Source organism: Haliotis cracherodii, unplaced genomic scaffold (genome assembly GCF_022045235.1).
Source record: "Haliotis cracherodii isolate W230 unplaced genomic scaffold, xgHalCrac1.p SCAF_17, whole genome shotgun sequence".
Classification (NCBI taxonomy): domain Eukaryota; kingdom Metazoa; phylum Mollusca; class Gastropoda; order Lepetellida; family Haliotidae; genus Haliotis; species Haliotis cracherodii.
The window spans coordinates 18,749,301-18,767,390 of record NW_027266272.1 but is presented as its reverse complement, the minus strand read 5'-3'; the positions used below and the strand labels follow the sequence as shown (position 1 = coordinate 18,767,390).

General features: G+C 37.8%; 1 protein-coding gene across 9 annotated transcripts in view; it reads left to right on the top strand.

Moving 5' to 3' along the window:
- LOC139464938 (RNA-binding motif, single-stranded-interacting protein 3-like) overlaps window positions 1–18,090 on the top strand; it is a 331,624-nt gene that overhangs the window by 154,661 nt on the left and 158,873 nt on the right. Inside the window, exon 1 of one of the 9 annotated variants that reach the window (XM_071246551.1) lies at window positions 13,725–14,139. The exons of the other annotated variants lie outside the window; for them this stretch is intronic. Coding sequence (XP_071102652.1) covers window positions 13,987–14,139 — 153 coding nt within the window. The 5' untranslated portion in view covers window positions 13,725–13,986. Of the gene's footprint in view, window positions 1–13,724; window positions 14,140–18,090 lie in introns of those variants that run through there. 9 annotated transcript variants of the gene reach the window in all.

The following is an 18,090-nucleotide window of genomic DNA, read 5'->3' as shown; positions in this document are numbered from 1 at the left end:
AAAATCATTTAATTTTGTTGAAGTGGAAAAAATATGAACAAGGTGATAATTTTTGGCACTGTGGGTATAAAACCTCCGTGTAAATATTGATTCCCTAAATGTTTCAAATTACTGGGTCATTTCTATGAGGTTTCTCAATGGTACGAGAACCTACTGATATCATTTAACTGTTCAGTCATATATGTTGCAGTGTCAGATTGAGGTATGGGGATCACTTGTCATTCTTGTCGTCATAAATCAGTATTTGACTAGATCTCGAAATAACAGGTTTAGTATTGGAATGGATGATTGCCTACTCTGGTTGATAAGTGCGGTGTGTGAGGTGTGTGAGCTGGGGAATGTTGTCTACGCAGGTAGGCATGTCATCGTGTTGGGAGAGCAGTGCAAATCTACCGTGGTGCTTTGAAATTCAATCTTGTTATGACCTAATCATGCAAACATTCATTTTGATTCAAGCTTTCACTTGTTAAAGTAGTCAATGAATGTTGGAGTTGTGACATATATGCCTTATATGGTAAGATGTTAATTGATGAAATAGCTGAAGTTTTGTACGTAACATTGTCAGTGAATCATTGAGGCAAAGGTTCATGGAGCTGTAACGTTTTACACTTGCCTTTTTGGTAAAATGTTAACTGATCAATTGCTAGAGAAGAAGAAGAAAAGATGAAGACGAAGGAGAAGAAGACGGATAAGAAAAGACGACAAAGAAGAAAAGACGACGAAGGAGAAGAAAAGAAGAGAAGATGAGGAAGAAGATGGAGAAGAAAAGACGAAGGAGAAGATGGAGAAGAAAAGACGAAGAAGGAGAAAAGACAAAGATGAAGAAGAAAAAACGAAGGAGAAGAAAAGAAGACGAGGAAGAAGAGAAGAAGAGGAAGAAGAAAAGGCAAAGAAGAAGATGAAGAAAAGAACGAAGAAGAAGACAAAGAAGAAGATTTTTTTTATTGTCCGCCCATCCTCACGGGCAGGGCACAAAGACTCTACAAGCTACTACAACATGAAGTTATACATGAAAACAAACGTGTAAACATAATGTAATGTAGACAATATTGTAGTAACATACAGCATTGACATATATGATTATGTACAGGAAGGAGGTAGGACTACATTTTAATAAATATTCGATGCTATTCTTTGGTTATGACCCTTTGAGATATGACCCAGCTATTTCAGAACACACATTGGTCTCCTTATTGTGAGGTTGGGGGTTGATCATTTGATATTTTTAGAAGGGGGTGGGGTTAAGAAGATAATTATATTTCAGAAAATGTAAAAATAATTTGTCCTGGGCCCACTTGCACAAAACGATCTTAGCGCTTAGACTATTGTAAGCCTATGCTAAAGTATGGGAGCTACGATCATCTTAGCGCTAAGATCGTTTTGTGCAAGTGGGCCCTGGAATCTTACAAGAAAATTGCATAGATTGTTTGCTTGGACCTGTTGAATATCTTGGAAAAAGTGTGTCCGGCTCTTCCTTTAATTCACGGAAAACAACAATGTTGAGTATTTTGAAGCAGTGCCCCCGAAATACACTGTTTCTCCCAAAAATGCCAGCCCATTACCCCCAGGACATAAAATGGTGGGTCCACATGTTTGTGAATTAGGTCACTGTGGCCGAACTGAAATAACTTTTTTTATGTGTCAATAAGATGTTTGATTTAAGCAAGCACCAATGCGGATGTCTGTCCACTCAGAGCACCACATGTTTTCAAATATCAAGGAGCATCTTATGGCCGCTGTACACAAACTACAAATGTGTTGAAAAATGAATAATAATTAAAATAAAACAACAAAATTCATTGGCTATCATCTCATTATTTAGTGAATATACCTGAATATTAGAATTTATCGCCTATTGTTTACGACTTCCAACGAAACAAACTGTTATTAATTTCCCTTGTAAAACGAAATTGATTGGCTTATAAGACTGATCAAATTTCAGCTCCGCAACAGATGGTAGGTTCAGATGGGGTTCTGACTCCACATCTATTATGCGAAAATCAATAAGGTTTTATTTCCATGATGCATTTTGCATTTATATAGTGTACTGTTGGAACCACATGTCGCATAGCAAAATATGACAACAACAAATAAGAATTATTTCTCCTGGGTTTGTTTGTGAAGGAGTGTCCCTGATGAGTACATGTGCCAGGATGTGGAAGAATGTTCACGGTGGAAGCTGTATTTGTGTGTATTTGATGTAAGAAATAATTTCATAGATGAGACATGCTGTGATTTTTGGTGTATGTTTGTTGTATGTTGTGGATGGAATATTGGTGTGACGGTACAATGTGTATAACAATACAAGGGGTCAATATGTTATATATCACAGTACAAGGGGTCAATATGTTATATATCACAGTACAAGGGAACAATATGTTATTATATCACAGTACTAGGGGTCAATATGTTATGTATCACAAGACAAGGGGTCAATATGTTATATATCACAGTACAAGGGAACAATATGTTATTATATCACAGTACAAGGGGTCAATATGTTATGTATCACAATTCAAGGGGTCAATATGTTATATATCACAGTACAAGGGGACCATATGTTATATCACAGTACAAGGGGTCAATATGTTATATATCACAGTACAAGGGAACAATATGTTATTATATCACAGTACTAGGGGTCAATATGTTATATATCACAGTACAAGGGAACAATATGTTATTATATCACAGTACAAGGGGTCAATATGTTATGTATCACAATTCAAGGGGTCAATATGTTATATATCACAGTACAAGGGGACCATATGTTATATCACAGTACAAGGGGTCAAGATGTTATATATCACAGTACAAGGGAACAATATGTTATTATATCACAGTACTAGGGGTCAATATGTTATGTATCACAATTCAAGGGGTCAATATGTTATATATCACAGTACAAGGGAACAATATGTTATTATATCACAGTACTAGGGGTCAATATGTTATGTATCACAAGACAAGGGGTCAATATGTTATATATCACTGTACAAGGGAACAATATGTTATTATATCACAGTACAAGGGGTCAATATGTTATGTATCACAATTCAAGGGGTCAATATGTTATATATCACAGTACAAGGGGACCATATGTTATATCACAGTACAAGGGGTCAATATGTTATATATCACAATACAAGGGGTCAATATGTTATGTATCACAATATAAGGGTTCAAAATGTTATATATCACAATACAAGTGGACAATATGTTATATATCACAGTACAAGGGTCAATATGGTATATATCACAATATAAGGGGACAACATGTTGCGTATCACAATACAAGGGGTCAATATGGTATATATCACAATACAAGGGGTCAATATGGTATGTATCACAATACAAGGGGTCAATATGGTATGTATCACAATACAAGGGGTCAATATGTTATGTATCACAATATAAGGGTTCAAAATGTTATATATCACAATACAAGGGGACAATATGTTATATATCACAGTACAAGGGTCAATATGGTATATATCACAATATAAGGGGACAACATGTTGCGTATCACAATACAAGGGGTCAATATGGTATATATCACAATACAAGGGGTCAATATGGTATGTATCACAATACAAGGGGTCAATATGGTATGTATCACAATCAAAGGGGACAATATGTTACATATCACAATACATGTGGACAATATGTTTTATATCACAATACAAGGGGACAATATGTTATATATCACAGTACAAGGGGTCAATATGTTACATATCACAATACAAGGGGACAATATGTTACATAGCACAATACAAGGGGACAATATGTTACATAGCACAATACAAGGGGTCAGTATGGTACATATCACAAAACATGTGGACAACATGTTACATATCACAATACAAGGGAACAATATGTTATGTATCACAATACAAGGGGACAATATGTTATATATCATAATACAAGGGGACAATATGTTATGTATCACAATACAAAGGGTCGATATGTTATATATCACAAAACAAGGGGACAATATGCTATATATCACAGTACATGGGGTCAGTATGGTACATATCACAAAACATGTGGACAATATGTTACATATCACAATACGAAGGGTCTATATGTTATGTATCACAATACAAGGGGACAATATGCTATATATCACAGTACATGGGGTCAATATGGTATATATCACAATACAAGTGGTCAATATGTTATATATCACAGTACAAGGGGTCAATATGTTATGTATCATAATACATGTGGACAATATGGTATGTATCACAATACAAGGGGTCAATATGGTATATATCACAATATAGGGGGAGACCTTACAATACGTATCACAGTACAATATGATACGATACGTATCACAATATTAGAATCATCTTAAACGCAAAAGAACCTTTTTTGTAGTGCATAGAGCAAATGCCATGTGTTTGGATAGATAAGTACACATATTGATGATATATCAAAGAGGTTCAAGAAAACATTATTCAGTTTATATATTTTTCTGGTAAATAAATCATGTGAGTATTTCAAGCTGTAAAAGAACATTTTTGTAAATTTCTAAGTGCTTGCTTATCTTGATATGCATGTTTATACAATCATGTGATTCGTAGATAATTCTGTCACCAGTTTATTTGCTTGTGCATACTTGTGCACATATGCATGACTGATATGCAGTTTGACAAAACCCTCATCCAGTTACCATATTTGACGTAATAAGCGCCAAGGGCGCTCTCAAAATTAGAAATAGGAGGATCTTATTAGAATATTATTTTGGTGAAAAAAACAGAGTTAAAACTAAATTTCGTGGTTTATGCTGACAACCTGAAATGTTTATATACGACAGATATATTTTTCCAGAATTTAATTGCCCATATTTGAGGGTGCATATAACACACATGTGTGTATTATACGCGAATAAATAGGTCTTGTGTACATTGATCAATCGGAAGGGGTGCTAATTGGGATTATTCACTAGCCAATATATTAGCAAATATCGCCGTGGGCGCTTATTAGAGAGGGGCGTCTATTACGTCGAATACGGTATGTGTCTTAACATGATGTTTGATGTCATGTAAAATTTCTGAAGTATTTGTCATTTCTACGAATTTGCTGATCTGGAAAATGACACCTTACACATTCTTTGTGTCTTATCTGTACCTTCCCACTGTTTGGTACAAGTACAAAGAGATTAATTACAGTTCAATGTATCTTATTGGCACCTACATCTTACATGCTTAAGTCCCTGGTGAAAAGATTTGGCTCCACTGGACAAGATAAGATGGCAATGTATTAGCTAAAGGATTAAGGTGGCACTTAAATTGATAATAGCAAGATGTTGATGGATCTTGTAAATGTCAAAGGGTATAGAAAAGAATTAAGAAACATTTGTAAATGCTCATAAACGAGCATTTTATTGATAAAAGATCCAGTGGGTGAAATTAAGTTGTTTCAGCTGATGTGTTATGCCATAGCTACAAACATATCTCAGTCAAATTGGTGGTGTATTGAAAAACTTTGTTGAAATGCTGTAATCAGAAAGTGTCTTTAAGATATCATCTTTAAATATCTGATGATGAATTAATAGAACTTATTCTGTTCTACATAAAATGAGTGAGTTGGGTTAACGCCACTTTTAACAGTATTCCAGTTATATCACGGCGTGTCAGCTTAATGTGGGGGAAAGACCGAAGTGATGTAGATCTTAGACGTTTTACCACTTTTGTGAAACCCACGAGCACAGGTATGGTGCTGACAAACCTAGAAACATAACTGGAGCAAATCCCAATTGCGTGTATCGATGCTTATGATGTCAGTCACCTGATTGTCTGGTCCAGACTTGATTATTTACAGACCACCGTCATATAGCTGGAATATTGCTGAGTCCGGCTTTTAACAACAAACAAACAAAAATCAAAGGGAAACAACACTGTAACCATAATTTGTTAATCTGACTTTCTTTGTAATGTTGGCATTCCTCCCTTATAGAGGAGTGTGATCACTGGATTGTCTGGTCCAGACTCGATTATTTACAAACTGCGGTCATATAGCTGGAATATTTCTGAGTGTGGCGTTAAACAAAAAACAAACAAACACTGAGAAGTAGATTTCTGTTTTGTTAAGATAGTTGTAAATATAAAACGTCAATGCCAGAGGATAAATAATGAGTCGTGACTTTCTGCTGAAACAGATACTATGGGCGTAAAAGTCAAAATGGATCTTTGAAAGGCATTTAGAAGTGATACACATAAGGAAGAGAATTTATGGATGTCAACTTCTTTATTATGAGGAACACAACACTTCGGAGTATATGCTTACTCCTTCATCAGGTGAATGAATGCTTGAAGGCAGAAAGCATACATTAACAAGGGGTGGAAACTAACAAGAGAGGCCAACAGATAATTGCCGCTGATGGATGATTAGCAAAAGACAATGGAAGCCAACACTTTACAGTAATTAGTGCTGATGGTTATGGACAACTGGAATTATTAACCCGGCCCATAAATTATCATTGATAGGTAATGGGCAATGGACAATGGACAATGGACAATTAGAACTGTGAGGTAAAAGAATGGAATTGCTATAAGGGCAAAGGAAGCCAGCTAGATAATTAACACCAACGTTTGCCCTTACTGCTATTTCCATTCTTTTACCTATCAGGGGGCACAGGTGGCCCAGTTGTCTAAGGCCCCACGATTTGCTATGCAGAGTTGTGTCCCTTGGGCACGCCAGAAACCTATGATTGTGGGTTCGAATCCCGGTTCGGCCCAATTATGTTTCTAGGTTTGTCAGCACCATACCCGTGCTCATTGGTTTCACCGAAGTGGTAAACGTCTGAGACCTGCATGACTTCGGGCTTTCCTCCCACATTAAGCTGACATGCCGTGATATAACTTGAATAATGTTAAAAGCGGCGTTAAACCAAACTCACACACACACACTTTTACCTATCAATGATAATTTAAGGGCTGGCTTCCAGTCATGAGGCTTGAGTGTATTTCTTAGTTCATGGTATACTAAAAGCATACATAGATCTTTCCCAGTGTATGTACAAGGCATGAGGTGTATGTTTGTGTGTCAGCAAGGCTATTGTCTCAATAGATTTACCAGGTATTGTGGAGAGAGAGAGCCATATTCTGTTTGTACAGGTGCAAATAACAAGGAACCTCTCTTGGCCACGACTTACTGGAGATACCGTATTTGACGTAATATGCGCCTCGTTCTAATAAGTGCCCACGATGATATTTGCTGATATATTGGCCAGTGAACAATCTCAAATAGCACCCTTCCGATTGATCAATGTACACAAGACTTATTTATTTGTGTATAATACGCACTTGTGTGATATATGCACCCTTAATTATGGGTAATTAAATTCTCAAATATATCTATCGTGTATAATAAGCACCGAATCTTCTTTTATATCATTTCAGGCTGTCAGCATAAACCACAAAATTAACAATCCTTCAACTCTGTTTTTATCTCATCAAAATTATATTCTAATAAGAGCCCCCTATTTCTAATTTGGAGAGCGCCCTGGGCGCATATTATCTCACCAAAATTATGTTCTAATAAGAACCCCTATTTCTAATTTTGAGAGCGATCCGGGCGCTTATTATCTCACCAAAATTATATTCTAATAAGAGCCCCTATTTCTAATTTTGAGAGCGACCCGGGCGCTTATTACGTTGAATACGGGATGTGTTTCTGATTTGATTGTACCTTCAAGGAGGACTAATCACTGTCAGCATATGCATAAGCTGTTAAAGTGTGTTTAGTTGTGATATGGTATTTACCTGTGTTCTTACATCAAGTGGTTCTGTTATATCATATCAGGGAGTACAGGCTTATCGGCTTCACAGGCCCCCTCTTCAGTTGGTTGGTACATATGAATGGTATTTGGAATATAGAGTTCAATTGCTTCTAGGCCATTGCACTTGGTGACCTGAAATTGTGTTATCTGAGTTTGGTTGGAAGGGTGGGTTCAGTGACACTTTGAGGAGTCTTTTGGAGAGAGGGTCTGGTGTTCTTGGGGTGGGGGCCTGATATTGTCGTGAGGGTAGTTTGGTTTTAAGCAATATGGCAGAGCTAACAGAAGGTTAGGATAGGAAGGGCATGATTCACTTGATTCAATGGAAGTTTTGTTTGTTTGTTGTTTAACGCTGCACGCAGCAATATTCCAGCCATATGACAGCGGTCTGTAAATAATCAAGTCTGGACCAGACAACCCAATGATTGAGAACATGAGCATTGATCCATGCATTAGGGATTGATGACATGCCTCAACTAAGTCAACAAGCCTGACCACCCGATCCCGTTAGTCGCCTCTTATGACATGCATAGTTGCCTTTAAGGGCAAGCATGGGTTGCTGAAGACCTATTCTGACGCGGAATCTTCACAGGTCACAATGGAAGTGATGTTGATGATGACATTGAGAATGATGACAAGTAGACTTAAATCAACACAACTTTATCTGCTAGCAAAAAAGAAAATATATACATAGTAATAATTAAATAAGTGGAGTAAGATTGAACACAGTTTTAATTGGCTAGCGCTTTCAACTTGTACCACGTAAGAGTCTCATCAGGCCATAACTGATATATATATATATATATATATGTATTTTAACATACTCTTCATATAAAAGATTTTACTTAAAGGGTTGCGGGTTAATGTACCCTTGTTACAACCTTTAATGTAAATATTACTCTTGATGTAAGAACTTTTTACATTAAGGATTGCGGGTTAACCTTTGTTACAAGTCTACATGTAAAATTACTCTTTTGTAAAAAAAATTACATTTAGGGTTGAAGTTACACTTATTTTTACATTAAGGGTTATCACCATGAAATAATACTTATTAGATGGTCATGAACTTTGCAGGTTTAAGTGATCGTTACTTTGTCTAGATGTGCAAATGACCAATCAGTTTTAGAATCCCTCTCTACAACAATCACCTGGTTGCTATATGCAGGTTTTATTTAAGGAGTTATGACTCATGATTCTTTTTACCAATTTCTTTCAAACTTACTGTCGTACAACGGTGTATATTACCATACTCTACAATATAACTTCATTTTCATTACTATCTTAATACCAAAACTGTAAATAACTACCAGGTGGTCATTATTGAGAGGTTGTTGGAATATGAGTGAGTTGGGTTTAACGCTGCATTATTCCAGTTATATCACAGCGTGTCAGCTTAATGTGGGAGGAAAGCCAAATGTATAAATAGATAAAAAGTAACGATATATCCAATCAAACTTCATTTATAAGAACATTTTACATAAAGAGTGGACATGTAACCCTTAAAGTAAAAAAATTACATTAAGAGTAATTTTTACATAAAGGGTTGTAACAATGCTTTGACAAAGAATCAAGTGTGTTACTACTGTTCAGTAGTGTATATTTAAAACAGTAATGTTCTGGGTTGTGGGGCATCTGGAATACAGGCATCCGGACTTACAAGGTTTCATTATACATGAATTATGGCTAGCCATCCTCCTCCTACTTACACAGGTGAGTTGAGGAAAGGGGTTTAACGTTGTGTCCAAGATTATTGCACTTATATAGCGACGTGCAAGCACGTGTGTGTGGCTCTTCAAACTAATCTGGACTGATACCGATTTATCATGCTAGCCCACTGAGATACCATGCTGCAGTTTAACATGAATACCCCACTCAGACACGGTATACTGACTCCGAGCCTTGTTTAAGCTCCTTAATGTAGAGTGAGTGAGTGAGTGTGAGTGAGTTGGGTTTAAGGCCGCTTTTACAATATTCCAGTTATATTGGGTGTCAGCTTATTGTGGGAGGAAAGCCCGAACTGATGCAGGTGTCAGAAGTTTACCACTTCGGTGAAACCCACGAGCACGGGTATGGTGCTGACAAACCTAGAAACATAATTGGGCTCACCAGGATTCTAACCCACAATCATTTGTTTCTGGTGTGCCCAAGGGACAGCTAGGCCCCCCTTGCCCCCCTTAATGTCGTGCGCCAGACAGGGTAACAACAAGTACCATCTGTTAACGTCTTTTGGTATGACGCGGCCAAGGATCAAACCCTGGACCTTACACTTCCTGGGCGGATGCTCTACCACTTGAACCCGCAGGCAGTCCCGACTTACACAAACACAAAGTACAACATCTACCCCTGCAAACAGTAAGCAGTACTATGGATCATAGCCCCTCATGTAGATGGATTCTGTGATGATCAATATCCTTTTTTTCATATCAGTTGTTTGTGAGTGGTCAGTTTGCCCTGACCTTGTATTGGTCCTCCCACAGACCGGTGTGCTCTCTCTATCAATGGAAGGCTTGTGCAATTATATCTGTACATTATCAGCTGTGCACTCACTACATCCCTTCCTTATTCTGTTATCTAATCTTGGGTAAATATGTCGACATTGATAGACTGATATACTGTCTATGTACAACCCACTGTGGTATACCACTATTTATCTACTATTGAATAGCAGATACGTTCCGGGAGATATACACCTCAAGCCTTTTCATTGACTGGAAGAAGAATGTGATATTTATAAACATATATCTTATATGTTTTCATAGCATTTATGTATATTTTCAAAATAATCCCTGTTGTAGTTTGGTATGTATAAACATATGATATTTACAAGATTATGAAAAAAATATTTATAATGGATCAATGAGAACAACTGCATATGAGTGTGCCAGTATGTATGAATTTCTCCCTATTTTTATGCATGTGTTCTTATTGACAGGCTTGAGTGATTGAAATAAACAGATAATGTGCTTGTTTATGGTGAGGTCCTGGGATTTACCGTATTCGACGTAATAAGCGCCCAAAGCGCTCTCAAAATTAGAAATAGGGGGCTCTTATTAGTATATTATTTTGGTGAAAAAAACGATAAATGATAAATTTCGTGGTTTATGCTGACAGCCTGAAATGTTTATGTACTTTTCCAGAATTAAATGCCCATAATTAAGGGTGCATATAACACACCAGTGCATATTATACGCAACTAAATAAGTCTTGTGTACATTGATCAATCGAAAGGGGTGCTAATTGGGATTGTTCACTAGCCAATATCTTAGCAAATGTCGCCGTGGGCGCTTATTAGAGCGGGGTGCTTATTACGTCGAATACGGTATGCTAGGTTTTCCCAGGTTCAATTTCAAGTTGTATCTACATGCCCTCACATGTGAGGCATTATGGGATGGACACCTGATCTCCACTCAGGTATTGGGTTAGGGCATAGGCCACTTCCGAATGTTTCAAGTCATACAGACACAGGACTCAAGCCAAGCATAACATACCATGATACATTCTTACCTATAACAAAACTAAATTTCTTGTGCTTTTGTAAAATTTGTTTTATCAAGTTTTAATCAAAATAAATTATCCTTCTGTATTTGTCTCAGATCCTTTTCCTTATTGTCTTGAATCCTTCTGAATTATTCCAAATCCTTTTCAAATTGTTCTAAAAATCCTTTTACTGAATTATTCCAAATCCTTTTCGAATTGTTCTAAAAATCCTTTTACTGAATTTTCCCAAATCCTTCTGAATTATCCTGTATGTTTCTCCTGGATTGGCCAAAGTGCTTTTTATCGATTGACCTTATTATAAAAAATTGTTCTAAATCATTTTCTAAAATCATCTATCCTTCTAGAATGTCTCAAATATTAGTGAATGTTTTAATCTTTTTCCTGAAAGTTGCCAAAATGAGCTAACCACTTCTCACTATATCTTGGTCTACATTAATTTTATTCTCTCATAATCCATTATTCCTCATATCCTCTAATTCATTATCCAAAGTTATCCTAGTTTGGTATGTATTCTCAGATCCCTGCTTTCCCATGGTGTGTTTGACTAGAAACCTGTTCAACTGGATAAGTTGCATCAAATGAATGAAATTGTTGGACCAGTTTATTTTAAGTAATTAAGAGAATGAAAAATTAGTTAGCTTTGCTGTAAGGCTTTGGAACTCCGAACTAATTTCCGCATGACAGCTAAAACTATAAACAAATGTATTTTGTTTGTTGTCCGAGAGTGGTGCACAGATTCTGATTCCCACTTCTCATCAGAAGGTTCTCTCCACATTTTAAAAGTTGGAATCAGTGAGATTACATTGTCATGAGTAATCAAGAAGTGCTTCCAGACTCGTCAATACATCATCTAGTTGTGTTTGGTGTACAGAATATTCAGGCTACACAAGCACATCTGACATTGTAACACGGAACATTGTCATTCTTCAAATGGACTTGAGCAGCAAATCTGACTTTTGATTTGAACAAGCTACATTATCCCCGGAACCAAGGAGTGGTGAGACTTTGTGGCCGAGGTAGGAGGGTGAACCTCAGGTTACAGTTTGTTCCCAAACTAGTCTGTATTACAGACCCTGATATAGACTAACATTTAGTCTCTGAAATCTTATATTACACAATATCCTTCTTGACTCTAAAAATATAAAAAAATTCCCTATGCCGGAATAGAGCTAGCTTGAGCTGGCTAGACTTGCTTTTGTATGCATTTCTAGATTATTATTTTTTCATAAAATAAATATATTCCACGGTCATGGTGCAGGACTAACCCTGATACAAATATATCAAATACAGCCCATGTAAGTCTATAATGTTTGGCAAGTCTAGATTACTGCAGTATCAGGAAATAAAGAGAGTCTCTAGGCTCCTTTTTATAAATAATTTAACAGCTGTTTTTTTTCTCTACGATATGTTCATTTCAGAGACTAGATGTTAGTCTATTTAAAAACATAAATATGTATCTGTCACTAGTCATCCAGAATTATAGACTAACACTTAGTCTATGAAAACATTTCTTTAAAATAATTGTATTTTTTCTTCTTCAAAAGAACTTTTCCCCTTCTGCTGTTTTTAGTAAACTAGACTTGGTTATGTTTGACTAGACTTGCCAAGGCTTTTAGTAAAAAAGATCTCTCACTATATATATATAAATTCCACAGTCATGGCACAGGACTACCCGAAGTAAAACAGTTTTATTTTCAGCAAAGCGTGACTGTCGTATTGAGATGAATTCTTGTGGTGTTGCCATAATATTCCACTTCTTGTAAAAGAAATGTGCTTGCATCGATTAATATCTGTTAATTATTCTCTCTCAAGTTGTTGAATTGTAACGATGGATTTTGTATTCATTAATCAAGAGAGTGTGTTACTGGCTCGGTGCCTCATCTTTAAGAGGTCCATCCTTGCCTTTCGAATTACGCTGCCTTTATTCATTAAAAATAATCAATTCATTCTTTGAAGTTTTACAAGAGCTCCTTAGCAAGAATTCATCCAGACACATGTTAATGGAGAAAAAATGAATTTGTACAGTATCAAAGCCTTGTAATAATCATAATATCCCTTAATATCACTTGAACACTTCAGACAAAATTCTTAATTTACACAAATCTGTCAGCATGCATCATATTCATTCCAGGTTCATAAGAACTAGTGTTATCTTCGAGATCAGTTTAAACACAATTATTTTCTGTATATACATGTAGAACTTTGCTCAGTACTCAAGTAATATATCTGTATACTGCTTTGTAAGAGAGCCTATACCTGCGCCATATGACCAATTTAAGATTGGTGGTGATAATGATATTTGTTACATATGTGGTCCAATACAGCTAATCAGGTATCAGTAAAAACGATCTCCGTTGTTATTCCGCTATCTGGCTGTTGTTAACGGTTCTTGGAACAGCACACAGCCAGGCTGGACTACCCAAAGCAGACTACTGTATGATACACCTGCTTAGCTCATTCATACAGATTACCTATGGTGGGATCAAAGGCTTAGAGACTATAGGTGTTAGATAGCCCATAGTGAACAGTGTGGACTTGTAGTGTAGTACGGAGCTGCATGCGAGGAACAGGACACAAGCCCACACCATCCACTGCTGGGAGTCTCTGTGTCAACACTGTTGCTGGTCTGGCTAATAATAGAAGCAAGTTTGACAGTTCGGGGATAAAATTGAGTGGTGTGATATTTCCTGAGCAAAACAACTGCAATGAATCTGTCCCAGCATTATGCTGCTGTTGCTGCTGCTTCCCTGACCAGTAACAATTTGAGAATGGCCATGTTGGGTGTGGCTCAGGGCAGTCCCGAAGTTTTCCCCGATATCATCCCAAATGCTATGGCAGGTCAACTGGGACAACATAAGGTAGGGTCCAACTCGGCAACACAACTATTGTAATTCTGTGACATGCTATTCTGTCCTACAAACTACATGGCGATCGATGCTGATGTAGTGATATTTAATATAGCTCCTTTGTCATGCGTAAATATTTCTGATGCACCGCGAAATGTATATGTGAATAAAAGAAGCAGATGTACGTATGTCACACCTGTTGAAACCATGACAGACAATTTCCAATCAATGTGTGTAAAAGGACAGGTGTGCTAGGTAAAATTTGTCCCAAACCCTCCCAAACCACCTTGCCAATAAAAGATGATACACCCTATCTATATTCCCACTATATCCCACCAGACCTAGTGTTGGACGTTTTGTATGACCTTTTACCTCTGACCTTGACATCTGAATGTCTTCATTCGACTCGCAGGTATGGCTGGTCATTTTGCGTCTGTCAAGGTGAGTGTAGAAATGAATTTCAACCCCATTCAAAGTGAACCTGAGTAATAGATTATGTACGTGCTAAGGCAAGTTGATATTATGTTCAGGTTGACCTGGCAGTTCGCACAGTGAGCGGGACTGTAGTGTCACTCTCAGGTAGATATTTGTGTTATCTCCACTGATTTACCTACCGGTATGAACACATATACATGTTTAGGTGGTGTGGACGCTCAGTGGTGACTCTGTGAAATGGGACGGGCCTGTCACATCCATGGCCTGTACAATGACTGTCAGTTTTTTACAACAACAGCTTCAGTGTTTTCATAAAGCATTGTCATGCTGGGGTTTATGATTGGGACCAACATATTCCCATGTAAACAGTGGTGTGATGTGATGAGTATATTTGAGGAGGGGGGATAGCTTGAGTGAGCTCTAGAAGCCAGTTTTGATTAATGACATCAAAAGTTGTCCAGAAATGACTACCTGCTAGACCCGTGAAGATCCGGGGTAGAATAGGTTTTCAGCAACCCACACTTGAAGTAAAAGGCGACTGTGCTTGCCTCCAAGAAGCAACTAACGGGATCAGGTGGTCAGGCTTGCTGACTTGGTTGATGCATGTCATCGTATCCCAGTTGCGTGGATCGATGCGCATTATGTCAATCACTGGATTGTCTGGTCCAGACTCGATTATTTACGGACCGCCATCATATAGCTGGAATATTGCTGACCGTGGCATTAAACAACAAAGTAAGAAAGAAACAAACAAACTACCTGGTGTATATTACTCAGGAGTATGTTAGAAACTATTTTAAACAGTAATATATATATATTTTTTTCCACCGCTTATATCATTTAAATGTATTGAAAGAAAATAAGACAATTCACCTGATCAAGGGTCAAGAGGTAGCTCTGAAATGTTGTGTATGTATAATAAAGACGTTGTTATCCATAGCAATACCTCTTGTCATGACAAGTTCTATAGTTTTCCAATTATTAAATATCATACTTTTCATTGGTGTATTCTATGTGTATATATAGGTATCTTCCACTGTCACAATTAATTGTATGTACAACTAATTGAGGTTTCATACTTTCATGTAATAAATACTAGATGCAGATTAGAGATAAATAACTAGTTTCTGGTCTTGATCTGGGAAGAATAATTTAGGATAGTGAAATATATCAGGTATCTGATATGGAAATGAGATTTTTATTAATGCATGAGGTATTGATTTGATCGTTGCAATTCCTTAGAATGTGATTATTGTCATATTAGATTTTCAGATAATTAAAAATGCCAGAACCTTTGGGGAATTTATATTCATATGTCACAAGAACAGAAACAAGAGTGGGTGGATGAGTGAGTGAGTGAGTGAGTGGGTCAGTGTGTGAGTGAGTGAGTGAGTGAGTGAGTGAGTGGATGGGTGGGTGGGTGGGTGGGTGGGTGAGTGAGTGAGTGAGGGAGTGAGTGAGTGAGTGAGTGAGGGGGTGAGTGAGTGAGTGAGTGAGTGGGTCAGTGTGTGAGTGAGTGAGTGAGTGAGTGGGTGGGTGGGTGAGTGAGTGAGTGAGTGAGTGAGGGGGTGAGTGAGTGAGTGAGTGAGTGAGTGAGTGAGTGAGGGGATGAGTGAGTGAGTGAGTGGGTGAGTGGGTGGGTCGGTGTGCGAGCGGGTGAGTTGGTGAGTGAACTGCATTAAGCAATACTCCACCAATATCATAGCAGGGACTTGTTTGTTATTCTTTTCATAGGAGCAAAAAATATTTTGTGTTGTCATATCAGGTACATATGCACAATAAAATCATTCCTGTCTCTTCTGGTGATGGGGCGGTCGGGTAGCCAAGTGGTTAAAGCGTTCGCTCGTCACGCCAAAGACCCGGGTTCGATTCCCGACATGGGTACACTGTGTGAAGCCCATTTCTGGTGTCCCCCGCCGTGATATTGCTGGAATATTGCTAAAAGCGGCGTAAAACCATACTCACTCACTCACTCTTCTGGTGATAGTGTCTGCCTGCTTGGCTGATAATAGCAGGAATAGTGATACATGTATATGTAGTGCTGTTTTGTTGTTTGACACCACACTCGGCTAGATGACGATGGTCTGTAAATAATTTAGTCTGGATCAGACAATCCAGTGATTGATATCATGAGCATCGATCAATGTAAATGTCCATGCTACAAGACTTCCTATGGATATGTAGATCAATGCTAAAAGACTTCCTATGGATGTGTAGATCAATGCTACAAGACTGCATATGGATATGTAGATCAATGCTACAAAACTGCAATCGTATATGCATGAGGGAGGCATCATGAAGCCTGCAGATGCATATGTAGGACTTTCCATGAAAATTGTGCATATGAATGCTTGTGTTTGATTGCAGGTATTCAGATCTATGCTATTGATGGCCAGCATATGTATGTGGTGACTTTAAGACTGTTTAAACAATTGTTGCAATATGGCTGAAATAATGCTGATACGACTTTAAATTTTAACTCACTCACTCACTCAATTTAAACATTTCGTTGGCTGTTGGATACACAGGCATGCTAAACAAGAAGGCTGTGTGTCCCAGTGCTGACTATGGGATATAAGGTTTCAGGGGAATATGCTAATCTATATTCAATACAGTGTGTGTACAATATAAGCTATATACGCCCGGTGCAAAGGTGTGAACAATGATTCCCCCAACAAGACAAGACCTGACCCACAGGCCTACAGTTTTCTGTATAATGGGGCCCTCCTCGGGTGGTGGTTTGATCTCCCCCATGGGGCCCTCTATGGGTGGTCGTGGTCACTTGAAGCCACATGTCACCAGGGGATAGTGGTGGTTTTCACAGCCCTGAGTGGACACGCATTCCTCAGTGGGGCTCTCTACCACAGCCAGTCGCCACTTGTTTACATTTGTAGATAGAGGCTTGCGATGGGGTGGTCCCATTGGTAATGGGGATTTACGGATTAGAGTTTGCATGACTGCTCTAATTCATATAAGTAGAATTTGAATTCTTATTCAAATGTTGATTGTGGTTGATAAGATTCTCGATAAACTTAAATGGTTATTTGCAACAATCAGAAACATATTTGTTAACATATCATTCAGTTGCAAGGACAATGTTGTGTTCGGAGTCAGATATGATATAAAAATGATATACAATTGTGGCGATATTGCTCATTGAATAACCTGAAAAGCTGCTATGTTATGATACATTGTGATGGTAGATTGAGAATATACAAAACATTGGTTGGGAAGTAAAAAAATCAAAATGAAACTTGGGGCACTGAGCGAGTAAGTGCAATGGGTGTTACTACCGCTATGCCAGATATACGTATGAGATGCTTACCTGATCTCCTGGGCCCCTTTCCACAAAGCTATCTTAGCGCTAAGTCGGTCATAACTCCCATTCTTTAACACTGACATACGACAGTCGTAGCGCTAAGATCGCTTTGTGGAACGGGTCCCTGGACTAATGACTAATGACTACAGATGAGATATTGTCCTCATCTCCTTGCTGTATATAGATGAGATATTGTCCAGATCTCCATG